We start from the raw sequence: 25658 nt of genomic DNA, 5'->3' as shown, positions 1-25658 counted from the left end.
ACAAAATTGATAATTGTAATGCCATTATTGCTCCATTGACGTTTTAGGTGACACTTTTCTTTCTCTTGTTGGACCACTTATATTTTTCATTATTTTGAGATATGTTATCTTTCAAGGAATGCGTGTTAACAATTAATGGCACAATTTGTGACAGTGGCCAATAATTGTGAGTAGAGACATAGTTTGTAATAACTTTTTTTAACTTGGCGAGAAGAAACATTCTGGTGAGGTCAACGGTTTGTCTGGCGTGTGACGCGGAGTCGATTGACCATGTTTTTATTTCTCGTTGTGTAGCTCAAACTACGTGGGGCTTGATATCTCAATGATGTAAGGTGCCATGGAATTATGTGCTTTGTGTCCAGAATTTGGTTGAACTCCATAAATTCTTGACTTTCCTTAAAGACAAAGCTAAAGTGTTTAATGTGGTTTGTTTGGTGACTATGTGGTGCCTTTGGAAGAAATGAAATGCTTTAGTTCACAAAGGAACTTCAGTGCACGTGTCGAGCTTGGTGGAAGAAAAATGGATCTAAAAAGTTTGGGTTGTCATGGGAGGATTGGTGTAGTTTTCGGGTGCAATTCGTGTATGATTTTCAGCTTTTGCTTTAGGTGGTACGGCCTGTTTTAAGCGTTTTAGATCCTTAAGTTGGCGGATATTTTGGTTTTTCTAGCGTATTTCTAGAATTTAATAAAATCTTTTGTTTGAAAAAAAAATAACTTATAATTAATTCAATATTGTCAGCCGTCTCTCTTGATATTTATAGTCAAATTCATTTCATCCGGTGAGAAAGATATCTCTTGATACTTGCACACTTCCAAAACACATTAATGTCATCTTCATCATCGTCTATTCAATCCGCTTTGGTCTCTTCTTCTCAATCGTGTAAATATGATGTATTTCTTAGTTTTAGAGGAGAAGACATCCGCAAGACCTTTGTAGATCACTTCTACTCGGCTCTTATAGATCGACACATCCGCACTTTCAAAGATGATGAAGAACTACACTAGGGTGAATCCATCCGGCCATCTCTTTCTAAGGCTATCAAAGACTCACGGATTGCTATTGTTATATTCTCTGAAAACTATGCAGATTCTTCATGGTGCTTGGAAGAACTTGCGTATATCATGAAATGCAGAGATAAGAGAGGGCTTATTGTTGAGCCCATATTCTATGATGTGGAACCCTCAGAAGTGAGAAATCAGAAAAGTAAATTCGGAGAAGCATTTGCCAAGCAAGAAGCGAAGTATGACAACAAAGCTAAATCATGGAGAAAGGTTCTTGTTGAAGTAAGCAACATTGTTGGATGGGAACTCAAAAACATTGCTAATGGGTAATTTTCTTTATTTTTTTTTGGGAAAATCTCATAGAATAGTAATCAACTTTCAAAAGTGTTCCAATTAGGTCACTGATGCATATTTTTTCCAAATCGGATCACTAAATCTTCAAATCAAGTCTCACCGATTTTTGTGTGCGTCAAGAAAGAAATGGATGATAAGATGTGGGTGTTGGAATTTGCAATATATGTAGTTAAATTTAAAAATTTTAAAAAAACGTTAATTATATTAAAATTTAAAAATAAAAAATAATATTCACGTCGCCACTCAACGTCAACTTTAAAAAGAAGATAAAAAGATTTTCTATGTGAAACAAAAAAGAAATTGATTAAAAAAACTTGTTAAAAATTTTAATTTAATCAAACACGAAAGTTGAGTGATCTAATTGGAACACTTTTTAAAGTTGAGTGACATAATTGGAACACTTTTGAAAGTTGGTTACTATTCTATGAAGTTGCCCATTTTTTTTTTCTAAAGTATATATGCTTATTATGTATTTTTACAATTCAATTATACTTGCACCATATAAGTTTCTGGTGACATATAATACTTGCACCTTTTATTTTGTAGACGAGTTGATCCGTGTGTGTGAAACACTGTCTAGCTCCGGCTCGTGTCATTTAAACTAAGAAATATTTGACTTGAGCTCAATTCCTATTGAGGCTTTTATAAAACTCGAATTTGGTTTGTGACTGTTTTATGGGATTGCACTTGTCTCGGGCTACGCTTATTTTTCAGATGAGCCGAACCACTATTCGAGTTTGGTCCGTGAAGCTATGAAAGCTTGAGCTCAGTCATCGTTTGGAAACTCGTTAGTTCAAAACAATTAAGACAAAACTAATTTTGTATTTTGTTACGCACATACATTTATAAATAAATTTCATATATATTGTTGCTTGACCATTTTAAGATCACAAGTCAATAATAGCCATAACAACTAACAAGCATGTGTGATCCTGACTCTGTGACTATTGTATACTCTTTTCTGTTTCAGTCCAAGATATCAAAATTTTTGTGGGATATATTACCAGTTTAAATGTGATGTTAGTACACACCACATATTAATGTACTTCCAACTTAATTTGTAGGCATGAATCAAAGGCTATTAAAGAAATTGTGAATAAAATTCAAATTAGATTGTTCTCAGATGCTGATAAAGACCTCGTTGATGAAGACCTTGTCAGAATGAGGGCTTGCTTGCAATATTTGGAATCACAATTAGACATCAAGTCAAGTGGTGTGCGCATGGTTGGGATATGGGGGGTTGGAGGTAGTGGCAAGACTACTCTTGCAACTTCTATTTATATGGATATCTTTCATCATTTTCAAGGTCACTGCATTGTGGAGAATGTTAGCGAGGAATCAAGTAAACATGATTTAAAAACATTGCAACAGAATATTTTGTCAGCTCTTTCCAAAAACGAAGTGAAAGTATGTAGTGTTGTGGAAGGACAACACAAGCTGAGAAGTATGTTGTGTCATAGGAAAGTGTTGGTACTTCTTGATGATGTTGATAAACTTGACCAACTAGAGGCATTAGTCGGAAAACATAATTGGTTTGGTAGTGGGAGCAGGATAATAATCACAACGAGAGATGAACATTTGCTAATAACCCACAAGGTAGACAAGATTTGCCCTATCAAATTGTTATCACGTGAAGAGGCGGTCCAACTCTTTAAAAGACATGCTTTTAATGAAAAGGTCCATGTAGAAGATTACGAGACACTTTCATTACGTGTGGGTTCTTATGCTGGTGGACTCCCATTGGCACTTAAAGTTTTAGGTAAGTTTCTACATGACAAAAAGGAGTGGACGAGTACCTTCGCTAGACTAAAAGATATTCCAGAAACAGATATAGTGGAAAAGCTCAAAATTAGCTATGATGGACTTAAAACTGTGGAGAAAGAATTATTCTTGGATATTGCATGTTTCTTCAAGGGATGGAACATAGATGAACCAATGGAGATTCTTGAAGCTTGTGAATTTCACCCTAAAATAGGGATAGAAGTGTTAAAACAAAAGGCTCTCATAAGTATTGTGGATGACAAGTTTGATATGTATGATCTGATTCAAGAAACGGGACAATACATTGTTAGAGGTGAACATCCTAACAATCCAGAAAAACATAGCAGAGTTTGGAAAAAAGAAGAAATCGTAATCTTGTGTTTAGGGGATGCGACAAAGGTAAAGGTTAAGCTTTAAAAATATACATTGTATCATATGTGAAGCAAACAATACTCAAACCACCAGATTTTTTTCCTTCTTTATTACAGGAAAATGACAAGATTGAGGCAATAAGATATAATGGCTATTCATCAGGCTTATGTAAGATTGTTTCAAACATGACAAAACTAAGGTGGCTTAAGGTGACCAGTCATTATGATGATGAAGGGCCTACTCTTCTTTCAAATGAGTTGCGGTATATTCATTGGCGGAAGTATCCTACGAGAAGTCCACTCCTAGACAGTTCCGAGCCAATGAAGCTTGTTGTTCTAATATTGGAAGACAACTTTAAAACTCAACTTTGGAAGGGTTTCAAGGTAATTCAGTTGTTAAGAATTAAACATTTGATCAAATGGAAGGTGCTCAAAATCTCACCACTACACTTAAAGTTTGTGTGTGTGTATGTTTTATTTTTACTTTTGTTGAAAAGGAGTTTTACAAGTTGAGTTCCGAGCTAGAACTTCATTATAAATTGTTAATATGCTGAAAACAGTTAAAAAGAGCTAGTATGTTATAATGGGGAGATAACTTTATATCACATAAATAGGGACATAACTTCACTTACATGGTTATGCTTGGACTATTTTATAGTTTGTTCTGTTAGTTAAGAATACATATTAAAACCAGAAATCGTGTTGGGTGGGGACATCTGTTTCTATGTTTGAATAAGAAAAATTATGCATTTTATATGTATCATATACTAACCTCATAAATTCATTTTAATTCTAGCATCTACCACATCTGAAAGTGCTTCAACTCAAATACATGGAGAAGCTGATCAGCACACCAAATTTTGATGGACTCCCACGCCTTCAAAAGTTGACCATCTCTAATTGTTACAAGTTAAAAGAGATTCACCCATCACTTGGAACCCATGCAAATCTTGAATATGTAAGCGTATCAAGTTGTCGCAAACTTAGAATGTTTCCAACATTTATCAAAATGGAAAATCTCAAAACTCTAGAAATAAAGGATTGCTATTTGAAAGATGGAGAAATCCCTTTTGGTATTGGTGAGTTATCCAACCTACAAGAGCTGAATCTAAGTAACAATAAGTTTTCAGAATTAAATTTCAGCGTCTCACAACTTACTTGTCTCAAGCTCCTCAACCTGTCCGAGTGCACGAAACTTCTTGAATTGCCAGAGCTCCCATCAAGTTTAGCTATTCTCATGGCAAACTCATGTAACTCCCTTACAGTTGTTGTAGACTGTCATAAGAACTGTAAATGGATATGTCAAGTTTCACTTATACGAGGGCGTATAAAAAATGACCACAACAGTTTACTACAATCCATGCTTGAGGTATGCTTTATCTCCCCCTTCGTGTTTTCGAACATCACTATTAAGCTTCATACTATAGACTATGTTAACGGCATATTTGGAATCTAATGATTTTTTTTGTTAATAAAAGTAGCGCATATTTGGAATCTATAGACTATGTTAAAGGCTACTGAAAATGGCTCTATACTATTCCTACTCGAAGGCGTTGAGGTTGCGAAGTCATTTACACCTCCTCTGGTTAGAGGGAGCCGATGTAGATTGCAACTTCCTGAAAACTGGTCTAATGACTTTTCTGGTTTCTTAATATGCGCTACTTTTTTCACATATGACTTTAAGTTATGGTATAACTCTTTAAAGATAACTCTGGAGCAGACGGCTGATGTGGATTTTCAACATGATGTCGCTTGGGAGGATAATGATTCTCAAGATGATGTGGATTCAGGGGAGAGCGGGAATGATAGTGATGGTGATAGTATTGGTGACTCTCAATATTATCTGGCTTTTGAAGAGAGTGGCATACTAGATGGTTATAAACATACATGGGTGGGGTATATTTCATTTGATTCATTGAGACACACTGAATGGTGGGATGAAACATACAAAGCTCTTTCGTTTAGTTTTGACGACATTTATAAGATATGTCGTGGTTTTGGAGTTCGACTCGTCAACAAAAAAAGTAGAAGTGGTCAGACAGAAACATCAGCGCATTCTTCTTATTACTATGCACCTGAAATCAAGATTAAACATGACTCAGTATCTGTTTTAAAGATCTCATTAAACTTTTATGATAAATAATTTGTAACATATATGATATGTAAAGCACAAATTTATTTTTGTAGCATGCACCAAAAGAATAGCATTAATCCTCAAAATAGGCTCTAAAATTTCATTTTTTTCATTTTTAAATGTAGAATAAAATAATTTTAAAATACGTACAAGTGACATGTTTAAAGGCCTTGATGTTATAAAGGGATTTACGCCTGATATGTTTAGAGGGGGAAGATGTAGATTGCCACTTCCTGACAACTGGTTCACTGACTTTTCCGGCTTCTTGCTTTGCGCTGTTTTGCCAAATTACTTCCACTGGAGTGATCCTGCAAGGATGATCATGAGTCATGTGATGAGTGCATAGTATGGATTCTAAAGGTGATTTGGTTTGGGAGGAGAGTGATAGTGACAAGTATACATTTGTGTGGTATGTTTCATTTGATTCACTGAGACGTTCTAGATGGCGGGATCAAGCACGCAAGGTTGTTGAGTTTAAGATTGAAGATTACAGGTGTTGTGGTTTTGGAGATAGGCTTGTTTCCAAGAAAAGTAGAAGTGCTCCAACCGAATAAACAACATATTTTTCAGATTATAGACCTCGCTTAGAGATTGGAGACGACTTAAAGTCGGGCTTAATGATCGCCTTAAGTTTTTATGCTCCGAAACCATAATTTGTAACATAGGTTATGTTATATGGGAAACAAGTGTACTGAAAGTGACCTGTTTTAACCCATTGCCTGACCTGCCCATTCTGTCCGTCTAAGTGGGATACGGGTCTACTTATTAAAGATATGTGTACCTTAGCAGCTCAGGTTCTTGCTCTTGACCAACGTGAAACCGGTTCCTATATCGTGTTCATCCCAACATCCGAGATCTTTGCGAGTCAGCCACGAACACTAGTATTCATTGATCCATATAGCAAACACATAAAAATTAAAACAAGCAGATACTTAAAATATAAATGGTTCATACCAAAATCCAGATTCAAACTTTGTCCCATTCGACAATAACGAGTGTGGAACCTACATGTGGAACCTGAGTTGACTGGTCTCTGGTCAACACTTTGAATTACCTGGACTCACTCAACCAAATGTTGAACATTTACATCACAGTGCACATAGCAGTTGACCTGAAAAAAGTCAACTGAAAATAAGTGTTTAATATTTAAAATTTGACATAAATTAATAGAGTGTCAATGCTGAATATGAGATGATCATTCAAAATGGCATTACTTACTGTTGATAACAAAATGCCAATGAGTTTAAAGTTTGCAATAACATTTGATTTCAATATCAAAATTGGCAAGCAGCTGACCTGGAAAAAGTCAACACAACAATGCACATAGCCTCAATTTCAACAAGACATGATTATTGATTTATTGCTAAATTCTACATTGAAAACTCCACAAACAGAAAGGTAATATCAAGAACAAGAAACCTGGCATATTCAAGTTCAGAGTTGACCAAAAGATCATGTCAACTTGTGAACTCTTCTGTCATGAGTTGACCAAAAGACATTTCTGCAATCTGCATCAGCTAGCTTAACAAATAGAATCGCATGCATTGCAAATAATATAATCCATTTCATGAATAATCAAAACAAGCAAACACGTAATAATCAAAACAAGCAAACACATAAAAATCAAAAGATTTATACCAAAACATAATTTGTTACAAATGTTTCAAGCACAAACCATACCAAACCAGGATTAATGGTTCATACCAAAACACAAAAACTTGACCCCACATCAGGAGAGTTAAAAGACACTAAGGTCAAATATGATCTTAACTCCAGGTGATCAAAAGTCAAATATGATCAAAAAAACATATATGATCACTAAGGTCCATTTCCTTGAGTTTGCTTAAGCACATTCAACGATATCATCATTACGTGCTTCTTGGGATGTCGAGATGTGATCAACGTTGTCAAGTCTTTCTTTGTATGTTTGTAACAGCTCATGTAACTTACTTTCAAGCTCAATTGACATCATCTATACCATCTTTTTAATGCCGTAGTCAGTCAAATCATCATCCTCGGATTTGTTAGAGATAATCATATCTTGATAATAATGTTCAACAAAACATAATTTTATAGTGGGATCCAACAGCAATGTAGTCACCAAGTTTGCCAAACTTCCCCCAATACATGTCATATTTCTCAAGCTTTGAACTAACCATTGTACAAAAAATGGGATCACAATCCCACACCCGTAGATCTTTGTCTACATCTAGGATTTCTCTAACAAATAGGTGGGCTATGGGCTTTGATGTGGCCATTGCAATTTCTGTTTTAATCAATTTTTTGTTAGAAATTTAACCAACTTTTCGCAAGCACCAAAGTCTGAATGTTCGTTTAGGTAGTCTATCTAAATCATGATTATAACTGCTACTTGAAGTTCAAAAAAGAAAAATACCTCTCTTAAAATCCACTTTGGTGGGGGTGGTAAGGTGGTTAGGGTGTAGAATAGGAGGTAAAGGTTCAATCCTCATGAAGTGTAACATTTAGTCGCAAAAAGAAAAAAACACGGACCGGATAGAGACTCAAAAAAACATGGGAAGGCTAAAAACCGGTACCGATCCCGAATTTTGAAAATATTTGGTACCGGTACTGGTACCAAAATGTTCGATTTGGTACCAGTACGATACTGGTATTTTGTGCAAAAGGGCCTACACTATATATAAAGTTTCGTTTACGGTAAGGAAAGGAAAACGTTAATTTGTTCCCAAAATATGGGTTAAAATTATGCAAACTAATATAGTCAAACAATTAAGGAGAGAATATCATGGTTTTCATTGAAATTCGGATATACTGGTATCGTATTGGTACTGAAAACTCAAAACTTAGTGCCGGTACCAATCGGTACCCGTATTGAAAACGGTCATCCCTACGTAGCACGTTCATAATTCATTGGCCCAATTTGGGTGGTGACCTTCTAATTTCTAGTGGGCCCGTTGGTCGAGTACAAGCTTTGAATCTGGGTCCTCTAAATGGGCTCAAAAGTAATTGTCTTCATTGCCATATCCACTTTCAATCAATCTGAAACATCCTTCAACCGTCCATTAGTGAGGAAGTTTAAAGACTTTGTAGGAAAAAAATGTTTGTGGTGATTGGTGAATGTAACACGTTCTATATAGTTGTGTGTTGTTAGGTATGGATAGTTGCATACCAACACTTTCTGGCTTTGATGTTGTGTATGATAATCCCTTTAAAGTACAAATGTTTTTGTTTTTTTAATTAATTAAGATTTTGAAGAAGAAATGTTTCGAGAGATTTTTTTAAGCATTCCTTCATATTTTTGTTTGGGAGAATTAAAGGTGTTTGGTTTTGGTTTAAGAAGACATATGTGTATTATTGGTGTTTTAATAATTTTTTGATTAATTAAAATTCAGGTTTTGTTTGGCAGAGATTAATCTTGGACCGATTCAAATTCAGGTAGAGTTGTTTTAATATTTTTTTGAGTGTTGAATAAATACAAATAATAAACTATGGAATATTATAAACAATAAAATAAGTCAAATACTGAATACGATTTAAAGTTTATAATAAGTGAAAATTACATAAAAAAGATAAACAAGTAATTTGACATTTCACAATTTTATCTTCTTACTTACATGTTTCTCATTTATGCTAGGAAAAATCTTAATTGAAAATCTAAAGAGTTTAAGATCAAACATTGCTTGGAAGCACAATGTTGTCTCTCACCTCTCTTTCTATCTATATTGAAAGTCATTTCATCCTGTGAAGAAAATATTTATCATAATATTCTTTTCATTTGGTTTTCCATCATACAATTCCAAACACATTAATGGCATCTTCATCATCATCTACCCACTCCGCTCCGGTCTCTTCTTCTCAATCGTGCAAATATGATGTATTTCTTAGTTTTAGAGGAGACGACACCCGGAAGACCTTTGTAGATCATCTCTACTTGGCTCTTGTAGATCGGCACATCCGCACATTCAAAGACGATGAAGAACGACCCCAGGGTGAATCCATCCGGCCATCCCTCTCTAAGGCAATAGAAGAATCACGAATTGCTATTGTAATATTCTCCAAAAACTATGCAAATTCTTCGTGGTGCTTGGAAGAACTTGCGTACATCATGAAATGCAGAGATAAGAGAGGGCTCATTGTTAAGCCCATATTCTATGATGTGGAACCCTCAGATGTGAGATATCAGAAAAATAAATTTGGAGAAGTATTTGCCAAGCAAGAAGCAAAGTATGACAACAAAGCTAAATTATGGAGAAAGGTTCTTGTTGAAGTAAGTAACATTGCTGGATGGGAACTCAAGAACATTGCTAATGGGTAATTTTCTTTATTTTTATTTGAAGTCTTTATACAAACTTATAGACGAATTTTAGAGTGAATTGAGTTATGGCGTTATCTGAATTAAGCTGTGCTTATATAGACTTTATTAACTTTATCAATGCAATACGCCACCTTTGGACATGAGTGGAGCTGTAGTGCGTTGTTTAAGCTAAGCATATCTTATAAGTTTTAGTTTTTGTAAAACTTGATATTTAAGGTTTTAAGAAAACAACTAGTTAATAGCAAAACCCGGCCCTGTTAGCAAGGATCGATTTAGGTTTATGTGATCGCAAACATATATCAATTTTGCAGACCAAGTGTCACAAAACCTCAGTTTCACAGATTACGTGTCACAAAATATAGATATTAATCTTACAAGCTTAACTGTTTCATCAGTTATTGGTTAATTCAGTTAATTAATTTGCTCACCCTTAGTTTTATTACTATTCCTATTTCTATAATATATACTTCATTGCTTACCTTAGGTCATGACAATTCCAACTTAGTTTACATTTGTTACTTGATCAATTAAAGATGATATATGTCAATACTTGTCATAACAAGATTTTTGTGATACTATGTTACCTTGGTGTAGTGGTTCTGTTTCAGTTAGAAAGTATAATTAGATTTTTTTTGTTGGGTATTTTAATTATTAATCTATAACCAATTTACAGGTATGAAGCACAGGCCATCAAAAAAATTGTGAATAACATTCAGGTTAGTATGTTATCAGATGTTGATGAAGGCCTCACGGATGAAAACCTTGTTGGAATGAGGGCTCGCTTGAAAGATTTGGAATCACTATTAGAGATTGGGTCAGATGGTGTGGTGCGCATGGTTGGGATTTGGGGGGTTGGGGGTAGTGGTAAGACCACTCTTGCGACTTTTATTTGTATGGAAATCTCTCATCATTTTCATAGTCACTGCATTGTGGAGAATGTTGGAGAACAATCAATCAAGTATGACTTGAAAAGATTGCAAGAAGATATTTTATTAGCGTTTTCCAAAAAAGAAGTGACAGTACGAAGTGTTATGGAAGGAAAAACCCATATACAAAGTATGTTACATCATCAAAAGGTTTTGCTAGTTCTTGATGGTGTTGATAAACATGAACAACTAGAAGCGTTAGGAGGATCACATGAATGGTTCGGTGGTGGGAGCCGAATAATAATCACAACAAGGGACAAACAATTACTAGAAGCTCACAAGGTAGATGAGATCTACCCTGTTAGATTATTATCACATAATGAGGCCATCCAGCTCTTTAATAGATATGCATATAATCAAAGAGATCCCATAGAAGATTACGAGAATCTTTCATCAAGCGTTGTTTCCTATGCAGATGGGCTCCCTTTGGCACTTAAAGTTTTAGGTTCTTTTCTATATGACAAAGATAACAAGGAGTGGCTGAGTACCTTGTCTAGACTAGAAGATATTCCAGAAGCTGGAATTATGGAAACACTCAAAATTAGCTATGATGGACTTAAACATGTGGAGAAAGCGTTATTCTTGGATATTGCATGTTTTTTCAGGGGAAAAAGAAAAGATTATGCAATGGGGATTCTTGAAGCATGTAATTTTCACCCTGAAATAGGGTTAAAGGTGTTGCGACAGAAAGCGCTCATTACTATTTTAAGCAATGGTACCTTTGATATGCATGATCTGATTGAGGAGATGGGACACTATATTGTTAGAGGGGAACATCCTAACAATCCTGAAAAACATAGTAGAGTTTGGAAAGATGAAGATATCAGTAACATGTGTTTAGGGGATACAACAATGGTTAGTGATATTACATGTATACATTATATTAGATGTATAGTTAGTGATACTCAATTAAGCCGTACGTTGTTTCCTTTTTTATTGTAGGATTATGACAAGATTGAAGCTATGAGATATGATAATTATTCATATGACGATACATCAAGCTTCTTTAAGATTGTTTCAAACATGAAGAAACTAAGGTACCTTAGTGTTGGAAGTGTTGATGCTCCAACATACTTTAGTCTTCGTGATAATAAGTCTAATCCCAATAAGGCTACTTCAAACCTGAAAAAACTAAGGTGGCTTAGGGCGTGTGATAGAACGTATGATAGAGGGCCTAACTTTCTTTCAAATGAGTTGCGGTTTATTGATTGGAAAGGGTATCCTACAAGAAGATTCCCAGACAGTTTCAAACCAATGAAGCTTGTTGTTCTAACATTGGAAAACAGCTTGCAGAAAAAACTTTGGAAGGGTATCAAGGTAATTCTTTTTATGAAACATCTAAAAGTAGTGGATTTCATACTCAATAATTTCCCGCTCAATTTTATATAACATAAGTTATATTTTTGACAACCGAGAATTAGTAATTTATACAACTTTAAACTTGTTTGATTCTATGTGCACTTTATCTTTGTATAGTTAGTTGCTTGCCTCTCCCCATTTTTATTGGTGGTTAATATGTATCATACGCGTATTCATAAATTCTAATATTTACTTTTGTATTCAATTTATATGTATAATATATACCAGTTGCGATAAACTCTGATGTTATATCATATATTGTAGCACCTACCATATTTGAAAGTCCTTATGCTTATTGGCATGAAGAAGTTACTCAGCACAACAAATTTTGATGGACTCCCATGCCTCCAAAAGTTGAGACTTGATGATTGTTATGAGCTAGAAGAGATGCACCCATCACTTGGAAACCTTATGAGCCTTGAACACGTAAGTATATTAGACTGCGACAGGCTTAAAACCTTTCCAACGATTGTCCACATGGAAAACCTCAAGACTCTAGAAATAGGGTATATCCATTTAAAAGACGGAAAAATCCCCTCTGGTATTGGTGAGTTATTCAACTTACAAGAGCTAAATCTAAGTGGTAATGATTTTTCATTATTAAACTTCAGCCTCTCCCAACTTACTCGGCTTAAACTCCTTGACTTGACGGATTGTGTAAATCTTTTTAAATTGCCTGAGCTTCCATCAAGTTTAACTATTCTCAAAGCAGACAGATGCCACTCACTTACAACCTTTGGAGACTGTCACAAAAATTGTAAATGGTTATGTGATGTCTCACTTATGGGAGGGGGTATCATACATGATGGTGGAAGATTACTAGAATCAATGCTTGAGGTAAGTATGGCTATCTGTTTTTTAATATCATTAGTTAGGCTCATTTATACCTAAAGTCGTCGTCGCAGTTAGAATCTAATGAGCCTGTGTTAATTAATTAGGCAAAGTCAATTGACACCCATTTTATGCTTCTCCTACTTGAAGGCGTGGAAGTTGCAAAGGGGTTTAGAACTCTGGTTAGAGGTAATAGATGTAGATTGCAACTTCCAGAGATTTGGTGCAATGAATTTTGTGGTTTCTTAATGTGTGCAATGCTAACAAAGTCCTCCTACCAAAGTAGTTATGTAGAGATATGCGTGTATCAGGGGATGAGGAATATCGATTCTCAACATAATGCGGCTTGGAACGAGAGTGATAATGGTAAGTATACATGGGTGGGGTATGTTTCGTTTGCTTCATTGAGACTTGCTACATGGTGGGATCAAACATACAAAGCTCTTTCTTTTGACATTTATGGCAACTATATGGCGTGCAGAGGTTTTGGAGTTAGACTCGTAAAGAAAAGTGAAGAGAGTGGTCTGCCGGAAACGCCAACAGATTCTTCTTCTTCTTCTTCTTCTTCTTCTTCTTCTTCTTCTTCTTCTTCTACACCTAAGTTCAAGATTAAACATGAGATACCATCGCGATCGATGACTATTACATGTGAATCGTGAATACCAAAAAAATTTACATCCTACCATTGCTTTATATTTTTGTAGCACACAAGAAAAGTGAAGTGTTGATTATTACAAAAGACTTCATTTTTATTTTTACATTTTATTGTGTGTAAATGCTGAGTATTACAGCATTTATACTTATGTAAAATGTACGCAGGGCCGGCCCCGAGGATTTTAATAGCTCGGCCGAGCCAAAATATAAAGGCCCATACGCCCTCACGAGTAGTGAAATATACAAGCTAATTTATCTAAACGATGTTATGGATAAAAAAATTTTGGGCCAAATATTTTTAAGTTTATTAAGATCCATACGTTTTACTAAAAAAATTAATATATAATAAATTTGACCTCGAAAATTACGGGCCTTTGTTGAACGTCTAGCTTGCACTACCCTAGGGCCGGCCCTGTTGTTTACCATGTGACCAGAACTCTAATTTTATTGATAAATGATAACACTATGTATACGCCTTGATAAAACTGAGAAATCTTATGATGAAAATTGTTTCCAAACATTTCAAAAACCATGAAGGCTATAAATTCGTTGGGCTTTTATGGATAAAAATTAGATCTTCGGTTATTAGTATCATTAGGAAAAATTCGTGTAACTTCATTTTGTAAGTTAGTTGTCGTTTTTGGTTTTTAACGTCTTGCTAGTTGGTCTAATGGTATTTGAAATTAATAGTTAAAAAAAGTAATAATTCATATATCTTTTATTAGAATTATAGAAAATTATTAACAAAAATCAAATAAATGTCATAACAATGTAAATAGTAAAAACAATTCTTTAATTTTTTATTATGTTTTAAAAGTGTAAAGATACTTTCAGTAATTATAAAGAATTTTAATTTTAAAGTATATTAGTAACATTAATCTAATTTAAACAAATACAAATACAAAAAATGAAAGGTAATAAGCCGAACCACTTCTATAGCTTATTTTGTCATGTAAAATTTTATTTTAACTTTTATAAAGAAAAAAATATAAAATTTTTGTTTTGAAGTAAGTTACAATCCTCCTGCTCTTTTGTTCTCATTAAAATATTGTATTAATAGGGCTATAGCACACATGCATTAATTAGGTATAAGAGAACCATTGATTCATTTCCATTACTTCTTCTTTACCATTTAACTCGGCTTCAGTCATCGGAAAATTTTCCGGCATGTTCTTTTCTTTTCCTCTTAGTTCTGTTACTATGCATGCCAATGATAGATTGAAGGTCAACCTACAATAACAAATCGACCCTCCTGTGATTCCTCCGTGCCCCCAAACAAAGCGTGCCCCGGACGGGGGTCCGGCTTGTACTACCCTAGAGCCGGCCCTGAATGTACGATGATATTGTAAAAATTGATTTTCCAACAGATACGTGGAGTCGATCTAGAAGCAAACTATTAGTTACAAAAATGCCCGTTATTAAGTATGTATTCTAATGATTTGAAAATTTTAAACATTATTTAAGTGTTATTTTCCATTCTAAGATACCTATATACTTATAAAATATGTCTCACATTAATAATTTTCTATGGTATGAGATGAGATGAACAAAACTGAGACATAAAGTGTGTATGGATTAATTGATATCTTGAAAAACAATACATCATATCTTTTTATATGAAATAAAAGAGACGATCATTAAGCCTATGATGGAGAGCTCATAATCTAGCCTGTGATGGAGGAGATAAGTATGAAAGGTCATAATGGGAATGGAAAAGAATATGGCAAGAATAATTCCTTTCTTTCTTTACTCCCCCTCAAGTTGGAGCGTGGAGGTCCTGAACGCCCAACTTGTCGAGTAAACTGCGAAGTTGTTGTGTTCCCAATGGCTTTGTCAATAAGTCAGCTATTTGTGTCTTAGTGTTAATCTGCATAGGCCTTATTTCTTTGGATTCTACCCGTTCTCGAACGAAATGACAATCCATCTCCACATGCTTAGTCCGTTCGTGAAATACGGGGTTGTTGGCTATATGACGGGCTGCCTGATTGTCACAAAACAGAAGTGTCGGACCCGCAGATGGTATACCAAGGAAATGTAATAGCCACCTCATCCACAAAACTTCACTAACCACATTTGCCATGGCTCGGTATTCGGCTTCGGCAGATGATCGTGAGACAACAGACTGCTTTTTCGATTTCCATGATATAGGGGCTCCTCCCAAAAGCAGTAGATAACCAGTTCTGGATCTTCTTGTGAATGGACACCCAAGCCAATCAGAGTCGCAATAAGCGGTGAGCTCAGTTCCGCCTTCTTTAGGGATGAGAATCCCTTGTCCCGGGGTGGCCTTAAGGTACCGAAGAACACGATTAGCTGCCTCCATATGGCTTTGTCTTGGGTCACTAACAAACTGACTCAAGACGTTTACTGCATATGTCACACCCCGACCGAAGGCGGATTATACATCGGGGCGCCACATATTGCTTCATTACTCGCGACACTATTGGTGTCAATATTTATTAATACACATTTTATCGCGCACGCGCAGCGGGGAAAATAAAGAACATAAATCAACATAAATTAATATATTATAAAGCATAATATTCAAATAACATAAACTTGTCTTGTTACATTTTAAATCTAGGTCCAAAACAAAAGTAAACATCCTATGTGTCCTCAAGCTTCAAAGCAGCTACTGCAAACCTGAACATGTGTTAAAATAAACGTCAAACACTTGCGTGTTGGTGAGAAATCAAGTTTAATGCAATACAGTAAATCTGCGCGCAACACGTGTATGTCTAGAGTTTAGCAAGGGTGTAATCAGATTGTGATCAAGCCTAAGATAGATCATAGCTCATAGTTCAATCCGTGCTCCCAATTGAGCACAAAAACGAGAAAACATACAGTGCAAGTGTAAACAAAGAAAACCGTAAACGATAGGTCTCCCGTGTTCATCCAATGGATCCATGAAAACTTCGGAATAGGCCGAACAAAGCGGTTAATGATACACACATACAAATAACAGCCAAGTAAACATCCTCAACACATGGGATACTGCGCGACTAAAGTTCATAAACAGTTTAAGACTAAGTTTGTATGAACACATGAACATCCCAAAACATTAAAAGCAAAAAGGGATTAGGTACGAGATAACTCACATGATAAACGGTGCGATGAAGATAAATAAAGCAAGAACCAAACAAGCAAAGTTAACCTATAAATAAGATTATCGGTTTAACGATTGGTTTTAGTGTCTTGATTATAACTAACCATAGGTAATATGCATCGATTTACTTAAACAAATTATAAACATTTACTAACCGAGATCTGGGCAGAAAAGAAGAGAAAGAAAAACAGAGGCAAGGAGAGCTGGAGTTATGTTGACGGCTGCGCTGCGAGGATCTTCAGCAGGGAGAAGGAGAAGAGATTAAGTGTCTGCGTGTGAAATGTTAAAGAAAATGGCTGGGTATAAATAGGCAAACCCTAGGGAACACAATCCCGGAAAAAGGGGAAAATATCTCACCAAATCTAAGCAAAAGATATGGCAGCAGGAAAAGGGGAAAAAGCTGTCAGGTTACTGTTCACAGCACATGGGATATGTCAGGCAAACACTGTTCAAGATAAGGAAAAGAAGATCTCAAAAGATATTGTCAGTCACCTTTTTCTGTCAACCAATAGGATTGACGCGCATGCTGCGCCGAAAGTAACTTTTCAGACACAAAGCAAGTTAGGTCAACAGCACAAAAGATAATATATCACCAAAGGTAAACGGCTGGATAAATCAAGATAAAAGACACAAGACTTAGCGCGAGAAAGCTGAGTGTGCGAGCGCGAAGGCACACACAGAAGGCTGACACAGACAAACCTTAGCGCGCTGCGGGAAGAACCACAAATCCTTAGCGCGTCGCGGAACGAACTGAAATCCTTAGCGCGCTGCGGGAAGAACATAAATCCTTAGCGCGTCGCGGGAAGAATTACAATTCTTAGCGCGCTGCGAGAACTACAAATTTACAGCGTGTCGCGGGAGGATCTACAATTCTTAGCGCGTCGCGCGGAGAAGTATCATTCTTAGCGCGCCGCGGGAAGAACTATAGTTCCTAGCGCGTAGCGCAGGAACAGTCAATCTTCACGCAGGCTTCCTTGTAAGGAGTTTAGCGCGTGGAGCTGCGCAGACATCCTTAGGCGGGAAGAGCCAAAGGACAAGCAAGGAGTTAGAGAAAAAGGGGTTCAAGGCTCAAGGGTTAAACAAGGGGGGGGGGGGATGGCGACAAGAGAAAAGAAGGCGGGACGGCGGAAAGAAAAGAGAAGAAGAGGAAGGAGAGGCGGAAGAAACATTTTAAATATACATAAAGATTTATTAAAGGTTAGATTTATAAAGATTATAATTAATTTTTAAATCATAAAAAGAATCGGATCAGAAAACGGGTATCTGGGTCGGGTCGGATTCGGGCAGATGTTACAGTCTCCCCTACTTTAAGAAATTTCGTCCCGAAATTTATCTCGAAGTAGGATGCGCAAAGAAAAGGTACGGGGATAAGGTCGATCAAAAAAAATCGTTTTCATTAAGGTTAAGCGTGCAATCCATGATTATAAAGTTTATTAAAATAGTTTCGCCATTAGCCAATTCAACAAGTTTTCCTTAAGTTAATGCGCGGTCGCGCGAGCTTCTGCTCAAACGCGCGAGAAATAAAACTTCTATCGGCACCAGTAACAAAAAGTATAGATGCATAATGCTCGTTAAAAAAAAAATGTACCATTAACTACGTCATTAATCGCTTGCGCTTGGTGCGCGGTTATATTAAAAGTTTGTCAGCGCGTCACTTGGTTCGAAATTTGGTTCACCGGATTCGCTTGCGTAATCTGTACTTGTAGCCTCGGGCACGCGTTCCGGAAATGACTGGGATCACCGCAGTTAAAGCACGATCTTGGTTGGGGATTCTGGTATGTTGGTTGTGGGTTCAGCGGGTAGGTTGGTGGTGTTTGCACAATTGGGTTGGCGGGAGGGACTCTACAGTACTCAGCAGAGTGACCAGCGCGGCCACATTGGTTACATTGCCTACACGAGGCTTGAGTTGGGTGATGAAATTTACAGGTTGGGCAGAAGGGCTGATTTCCTGTGTAGGGTTTCTTAGTTGGCGGGGTAGGGAGTGCAGGATTAGTTAAGGCATAGTTATGGACTACAGGGGGAGTTGGGTAGGTAGACAGTGGGTTAGGCGCGTATACTGGAGGTTGGTAAAGGGGTTGCTGGACAACGAGTGGGTTAGAAAGCGCGTAAGCTTGATGATTGGTTTTGCGCCTTCGTTTATGGTTTGAGGGTTCTGGCTTGGTTTCTGTTGGTTCTGGGTCAGTCTTGGTGGGTTTGGTCTTTTCAGTTCCCCGCAGGAACAGGGTTCCTGCTCTGACATGGTTGTCGCTGAGCACAGCGGCCAACTCGATGGCGTCAGAGAGGGTTACTGGGTTTCTCGCCCATACAGAATCTTGAATTTCCATGGGAAGACCCCCAAGAAATTTTTCGATGGCTCGGCGGGAAGGGGTAACAAGGTGAGGGACAAGCAAACTTAGTTCGTGGAAGCGCGTCGCGTACTCGCGCGCTTCGCCACTGTACTGCTTCAAGTTCCAGAATTCCTCCTCAAGGCGCTTGACTTCGTTGGGAGGGCAGAATTCTTGCGTCAGAAGTTCCTTGAATTCCTCCCAGAGCATGCTAGAAGCAACCTCTGCGCCACGCGCATGAGCTACTCCGTTCCACCAAGTAAGCGCTCTAGATTCCAGGACACTTGAGGCGTATAAGGTTCGTTGGTTTGGAGGGCAATGGGTATGGAGAAAAGTGTTTTCAATTTTCTCGAGCCACTGGAGCATTATGGTGGCTCCTTCAAGTCCTTTGAATTTCGGAGGGTTACCCGCATTAAAGGATTTAATATTGTAACCAGAGTGGTTGATATTGTTTTGGTTTAAGGCTTGGGCTATCGCGGCGGCCATTTCCTGGGAACGTTGCTGCCTACGTCTGCGCGCGGCTTCTCTCCTCTGATAACGAGCTGATAGTGGAGGCATTCTATAAAAGTTCTAGTTTTAGTTAATATCATGTTATGAGAAACCGTTTTAGCGCAAAGTATAACCTTGTTAAAGTTTGTTTCGCGAAGTTAGTTGCTAACAAAAGTTAAGGTAAAGTAAATGACTTTATATGCAGACTTAATAAAGGTAACTAATTCGAATCGAGAATCGACAATTCATGTATCACCATGACCTTCCGAATTCTCAATTTAAAAAATATACGAGCAAACGGGTATTGGAGATTGACGATTCATGTATCACCATGACTTTTCAATCCTCAATATAAAATATACAAGTAAATAAGCATTGGAGATTGACAATTCATGTATCACCATGACTTTTCAATCTTCAACTTAAAAATATAAAGTAAATGGGAATTGAAAGTCAACTATTCATGTATCACCATGACTTCTCGGATTTTCAATTCCAATAAACGAACATAAATAAAAATCGAAAGATCGCGGAATAAAACATAAAATCACACGCTGCGTAAGCGCCAGCATACATAATAAATAACGAGTAATTAACAATAAGCGCGCAAACACGAGATTTCTCTCATGCGCGAGAGGGGACTTAAGTTTTCTAGGTCGTTACGTCTAACCACCTATCCTAAAGTCAACGAGCTCTGATACCAATCTGTCACACCCCGACCGAAGGCGGATTATACATCGGGGCGCCACATATTGCTTCATTACTCGCGACACTATTGGTGTCAATATTTATTAATACACATTTTATCGCGCACGCGCAGCGGGGAAAATAAAGAACATAAATCAACATAAATTAATATATTATAAAGCATAATATTCAAATAACATAAACTTGTCTTGTTACATTTTAAATCTAGGTCCAAAACAAAAGTAAACATCCTATGTGTCCTCAAGCTTCAAAGCAGCTACTGCAAACCTGAACATGTGTTAAAATAAACGTCAAACACTTGCGTGTTGGTGAGAAATCAAGTTTAATGCAATACAGTAAATCTGCGCGCAACACGTGTATGTCTAGAGTTTAGCAAGGGTGTAATCAGATTGTGATCAAGCCTAAGATAGATCATAGCTCATAGTTCAATCCGTGCTCCCAATTGAGCACAAAAACGAGAAAACATACAGTGCAAGTGTAAACAAAGAAAACCGTAAACGATAGGTCTCCCGTGTTCATCCAATGGATCCATGAAAACTTCGGAATAGGCCGAACAAAGCGGTTAATGATACACACATACAAATAACAGCCAAGTAAACATCCTCAACACATGGGATACTGCGCGACTAAAGTTTATAAACAGTTTAAGACTAAGTTTGTATGAACACATGAACATCCCAAAACATTAAAAGCAAAAAGGGATTAGGTACGAGATAACTCACATGATAAACGGTGCGATGAAGATAAATAAAGCAAGAACCAAACAAGCAAAGTTAACCTATAAATAAGATTATCGGTTTAACGATTGGTTTTAGTGTCTTGATTATAACTAACCATAGGTAATATGCATCGATTTACTTAAACAAATTATAAACATTTACTAACCGAGATCTGGGCAGAAAAGAAGAGAAAGAAAAACAGAGGCAAGGAGAGCTGGAGTTATGTTGACGGCTGCGCTGCGAGGATCTTCAGCAGGGAGAAGGAGAAGAGATTAAGTGTCTGCGTGTGAAATGTTAAAGAAAATGGCTGGGTATAAATAGGCAAACCCTAGGGAACACAATCCCGGAAAAAGGGGAAAATATCTCACCAAATCTAAGCAAAAGATATGGCAGCAGGAAAAGGGGAAAAAGCTGTCAGGTTACTGTTCACAGCACATGGGATTTGTCAGGCAAACACTGTTCAAGATAAGGAAAAGAAGATCTCAAAAGATATTGTCAGTCACCTTTTTCTGTCAACCAATAGGATTGACGCGCATGCTGCGCCGAAAGTAACTTTTCAGACACAAAGCAAGTTAGGTCAACAGCACAAAAGATAATATATCACCAAAGGTAAACGGCTGGATAAATCAAGATAAAAGACACAAGACTTAGCGCGAGAAAGCTGAGTGTGCGAGCGCGAAGGCACACACAGAAGGCTGACACAGACAAACCTTAGCGCGCTGCGGGAAGAACCACAAATCCTTAGCGCGTCGCGGAACGAACTGAAATCCTTAGCGCGCTGCGGGAAGAACATAAATCCTTAGCGCGTCGCGGGAAGAATTACAATTCTTAGCGCGCTGCGAGAACTACAAATTTACAGCGTGTCGCGGGAGGATCTACAATTCTTAGCGCGTCGCGCGGAGAAGTATCATTCTTAGCGCGCCGCGGGAAGAACTATAGTTCCTAGCGCGTAGCGCAGGAACAGTCAATCTTCACGCAGGCTTCCTTGTAAGGAGTTTAGCGCGTGGAGCTGCGCAGACATCCTTAGGCGGGAAGAGCCAAAGGACAAGCAAGGAGTTAGAGAAAAAGGGGTTCAAGGCTCAAGGGTTAAACAAGGGGGGGGGGGGGATGGCGACAAGAGAAAAGAAGGCGGGACGGCGGAAAGAAAAGAGAAGAAGAGGAAGGAGAGGCGGAAGAAACATTTTAAATATACATAAAGATTTATTAAAGGTTAGATTTATAAAGATTATAATTAATTTTTAAATCATAAAAAGAATCGGATCAGAAAACGGGTATCTGGGTCGGGTCGGATTCGGGCAGATGTTACAGCATATGTAATGTCGGGTCACGTGGCTTGCAAGTAAAGAAGTTTACCAACTAATCTTCGGTATTGGTGAGGGTCTATTCGTAGTTCTTCATCACATTTGTCGAGCTTTAAGTTTTGCTCCATCGGGAATGGGCTTGGTCTACAACCCAACATTCCTGTTTCTTCTAGAATATCGAGTGTGTACTTGCGTTGACTTAGTACTATTCCTTCCTTTGTTCTAGCCACCTCAATTCCAAGAAAGAACTTCAAGGATCCAAGATCTTTAATACTAAATTTGTTATCAAGAAAGACCTTGATTTCCTGAATTTTGCTAAAGTTGTTCCCAACAATAATGACATCGTCGACATAGATTAGTGCGGCAATATAGACATCTTTATTTTGAAATGCAAACAAGGAATGATCAGCCCCTGTTTGTTTGAACCCGATTCCCACCAAAGAGTTGGTAAACTTTTAATACCAGTTTCTTGAGGCTTGCTTTAGGCCATATAAGGATCTCTTTAGTTTGCAAAATCTATCATCTTCTGGTTTTCCAAAACCTTGGGGCACTTTCATGTAAACTTCCTCGTTCAAGTCTCCGTGAAGGAAAGCATTATTAACGTCGAGTTGGTGTATGTGCCATCCTCGTTTCATAGCAACGGTTAAAAGTGTACGAACCGTCACTAACTTTGCCACAGGTGCGAAAGTTTCATGAAAATCTATCCCTTCCATTTGAGTGTATCCCTTCGCCACGAGGCGAGCTTTATACCTCTCGATGTCTCCGTTCGGTTTATACTTGATTTTGTAGACCCATTTTGAGTCTATTGCCCGCTTTCCTTCCGGTAAATTTTCTAGAGTCCAAGTCTCATTGGTTTCGAGAGCCCGGATTTCTTTCTTCATGGCTTATACCCAATTCAGGTCTCGCGCAGCCTGGTGAAAGTGTTTTGGCTCATTACGTGAAGTAATGGCCGCCAAAAAAGCTTTGTGCTTGTTAGTGAATTTATCATAAGAAATGAAATGTGCTAAGGGATGTACCGTCGAGGACTTTTGATTGGAAGTGGTGTACTCGTGGTCTATAGATGGAGGAAGATTGACCTCATAGTCGTTAAAATGTTTCGGGATGGATCTGTTTCTTTTCTCTCTTTGAATACACGTGCTTGGCCTGACTTCATCATTATCCACAGGTCCACCACTTGACTCAACATGTACATTTTCTGGATTGGGCTGGTCTAGATTGTGATGTGTTGCTTCTGGTCCCATTTCTTCTATTTGGCATGTGTTGAGCCCAAGGTCAGTTTCTTGTTGGTTGCAATCTTGAGACCCTGTTTGTGGTTGTTCGTTAGCCCCGTCAAGTGTCATGTTTTGCTGATTAGGGACTGTTTCGGGTTGTGAACTGTTGTGATTAACTTCAGCAGAACCATATGGTGGTATGTTTGGTCCACTGGTAACATTATTGGGTTGTAGAAAACTTTGAGTATCTTCATGAGACCCACCAGATGGGTTTTTGTTTTCTTTATTGTTGGGTTGTGGCATTAATTGGTCTTCCACATATTCCCACCTTTCAGGTAAAATAAATATTTCATCTTTTTCTTTATCACTGTTGGCAAATGGAAATATGTGTTCCATGACTTTGACATCTCTTAGACACAATGATTTTATGGTGTTGAATATCATATATTTTGTATCCCTTTGTTTTTGGTGGATATCCCAAAAAAATTCCCGGTCTTCCTCTTGCTTCAAACTTGTCTCCCTTCGTCTCCGTGCTCTTATAATACGTTAGGCAACCAAAAATTCTCATGTATTCATAATCTGGCTTTTGGTTGTATAATACTTCATAAGGTGTCTTATTTCCAATAACTTCAGATGGCATTCGATTTATGACATGTGTGGCCGTTAGAACACATTCACACCAAAACTTTTTTGGTAAATTTGCTTTGAATCTCAATACTCGTGCCGTTTCCAACAAATGTCGGTGTTTCGCTCCACTACACCATTTTGTTGAGGTGTGTGTGGACATGTCGTTTCTAATATAATTCCTTCCCTGGCATAAAAATCGAGCATGTGATTTGAAGTAAATTCCCCCCCCCCCATTGTCACACCTAATCTTCTTAATATTTTTCTCAAATTGGGTTTGTATCATCTTATGAAAATTCACAAGGCATGCACTTGCCTCATATTTATGCTTGAGAAGAAAAACCCATGTGGCCCAACTAAAATCGTCCACTATTGTTAAAAAATAGCTTGCACGTGTGAGGGAGAGCGTACGGTACTTGCCCCAAATGTCACAATGTAATAAATCAAAGCACCTATTTGTTTTTGACGTGCTAATAGGAAAGGGCAATCTTGCAAATTTTGCCTTAACACATGAATCACAAAAAATCTCGGTGTTCACAGGAACATTATTAAGAAAGTCAACATGATGGAGTTTAGAGTTTGATGCATGACCTAATCTTTTATGCCATGTATCATGAGTTGTCATCATGGCATGCCTCTTGTTCCCTATCATCCCCATCACATATAGACCTTTCTTGCAATCACCCACTCCAATCAATGTCCTTGAACTCAAGCCCTGCATGACGCAAAAATCTGGGAAAAACGTTATAGCACATTTAAGATCTTTTGATAGTCTACTAACAGAAAGCAAGTTGCATTTAAATTTAGGAATATAAAGGACTTCTTTAATCGTCATCCCGTTTGGTAAGACATAGTCCCCTCATCCTTCAACGGCTATTGCATCCTCGTTGGGTATGGTCACGGGTGTTTCAAAATTTCTTTTTGTTTTGTTTTTAAGTAATGAGTCAATATGTGTGATATGCTCGGTGGCGCCCGAGTCTATCACCCAGTGAGGTTCGCCACAGGTGGATTTTCTTCTTTCGTCACATCACTTTGATTGCCAAAGAGATGTGTGAACTGCTGGTACTGTTCTTTTGTCAAGCCATATATCAGGCTTGTTTCTTCTTCTACACAGGCAGCCCTCTGGTCATGATTTGTTGGGATATGAATCTGGAATGCAACAGCAGCAGCCATGGAGGCTTTAGTTTTTTTTTTTTTTTTTTTTTTTTTTTTTGAGGATCGTTTCTAAAACCGATATGGTATAATTTTCTATGGTATGGGATGAGATGAACAAAACTAAGACATAAAGTGTGTATGGATTAATTGATATCTTGAAAAACAATACATCATATCTTTTTATATGAAATAAAAGAGACGGTCATTAAGCCTATGACGGAGAGCCCATAATCTAGCATGTGATGGAGGAGATAAGTATGGAAGGTCATAATGGGAATGGAAAAGAATATGGCAAGAATAATTCCCTTCTTTCTTTACACATTTAGAGATGAGACCGT

At 37.5% G+C, this 25658-nt stretch overlaps 1 protein-coding gene and 1 pseudogene across 1 annotated transcript; both read left to right on the top strand.

Annotated features, from left to right (window-relative positions):
- The first annotated feature begins 825 nt into the window (after positions 1-825).
- LOC143557174 (disease resistance protein Roq1-like) lies at positions 826-5631 on the top strand (annotated as a pseudogene).
- Positions 5632-9409: 3778 nt separating this feature from the next.
- LOC143557173 (disease resistance protein Roq1-like) lies at positions 9410-13691 on the top strand. Its single transcript, XM_077046307.1, has 7 exons — positions 9410-9912; positions 10590-11697; positions 11785-11898; positions 11953-11978; positions 12012-12159; positions 12466-13038; positions 13140-13691. The coding sequence occupies exons 1-7, from the start codon at positions 9410-9412 to the stop codon at positions 13689-13691; spliced, it is 3024 nt and encodes a 1007-aa protein (XP_076902422.1).
- The last annotated feature ends 11967 nt before the right edge of the window (positions 13692-25658 follow it).

Source organism: Bidens hawaiensis, unplaced genomic scaffold (assembly GCF_021521415.1).
Source record: "Bidens hawaiensis isolate Kalapana, Puna unplaced genomic scaffold, B.hawaiensis_p1.1 tig00018841_1, whole genome shotgun sequence".
Taxonomy (NCBI): domain Eukaryota; kingdom Viridiplantae; phylum Streptophyta; class Magnoliopsida; order Asterales; family Asteraceae; genus Bidens; species Bidens hawaiensis.
This window is presented reverse-complemented; position numbering and strand designations above follow the sequence as displayed.

What these genes read in the sequence shown, in the direction of transcription:
- LOC143557173 (XM_077046307.1), top strand. Translation starts at nt 9,410, where the DNA reads ATGGCATCTTCATCATCATCTACCCACTCCGCTCCGGTCTCTTCTTCT. An exon ending in CTCAAGAACATTGCTAATGG is followed by an intron (nt 9,913 to 10,589) that starts GTAATTTTCTTT and finishes ACCAATTTACAG; the next exon opens with GTATGAAGCACAGGCCATCA. An exon ending in TACTAGAATCAATGCTTGAG is followed by an intron (nt 13,039 to 13,139) that starts GTAAGTATGGCT and finishes TTAATTAATTAG; the next exon opens with GCAAAGTCAATTGACACCCA.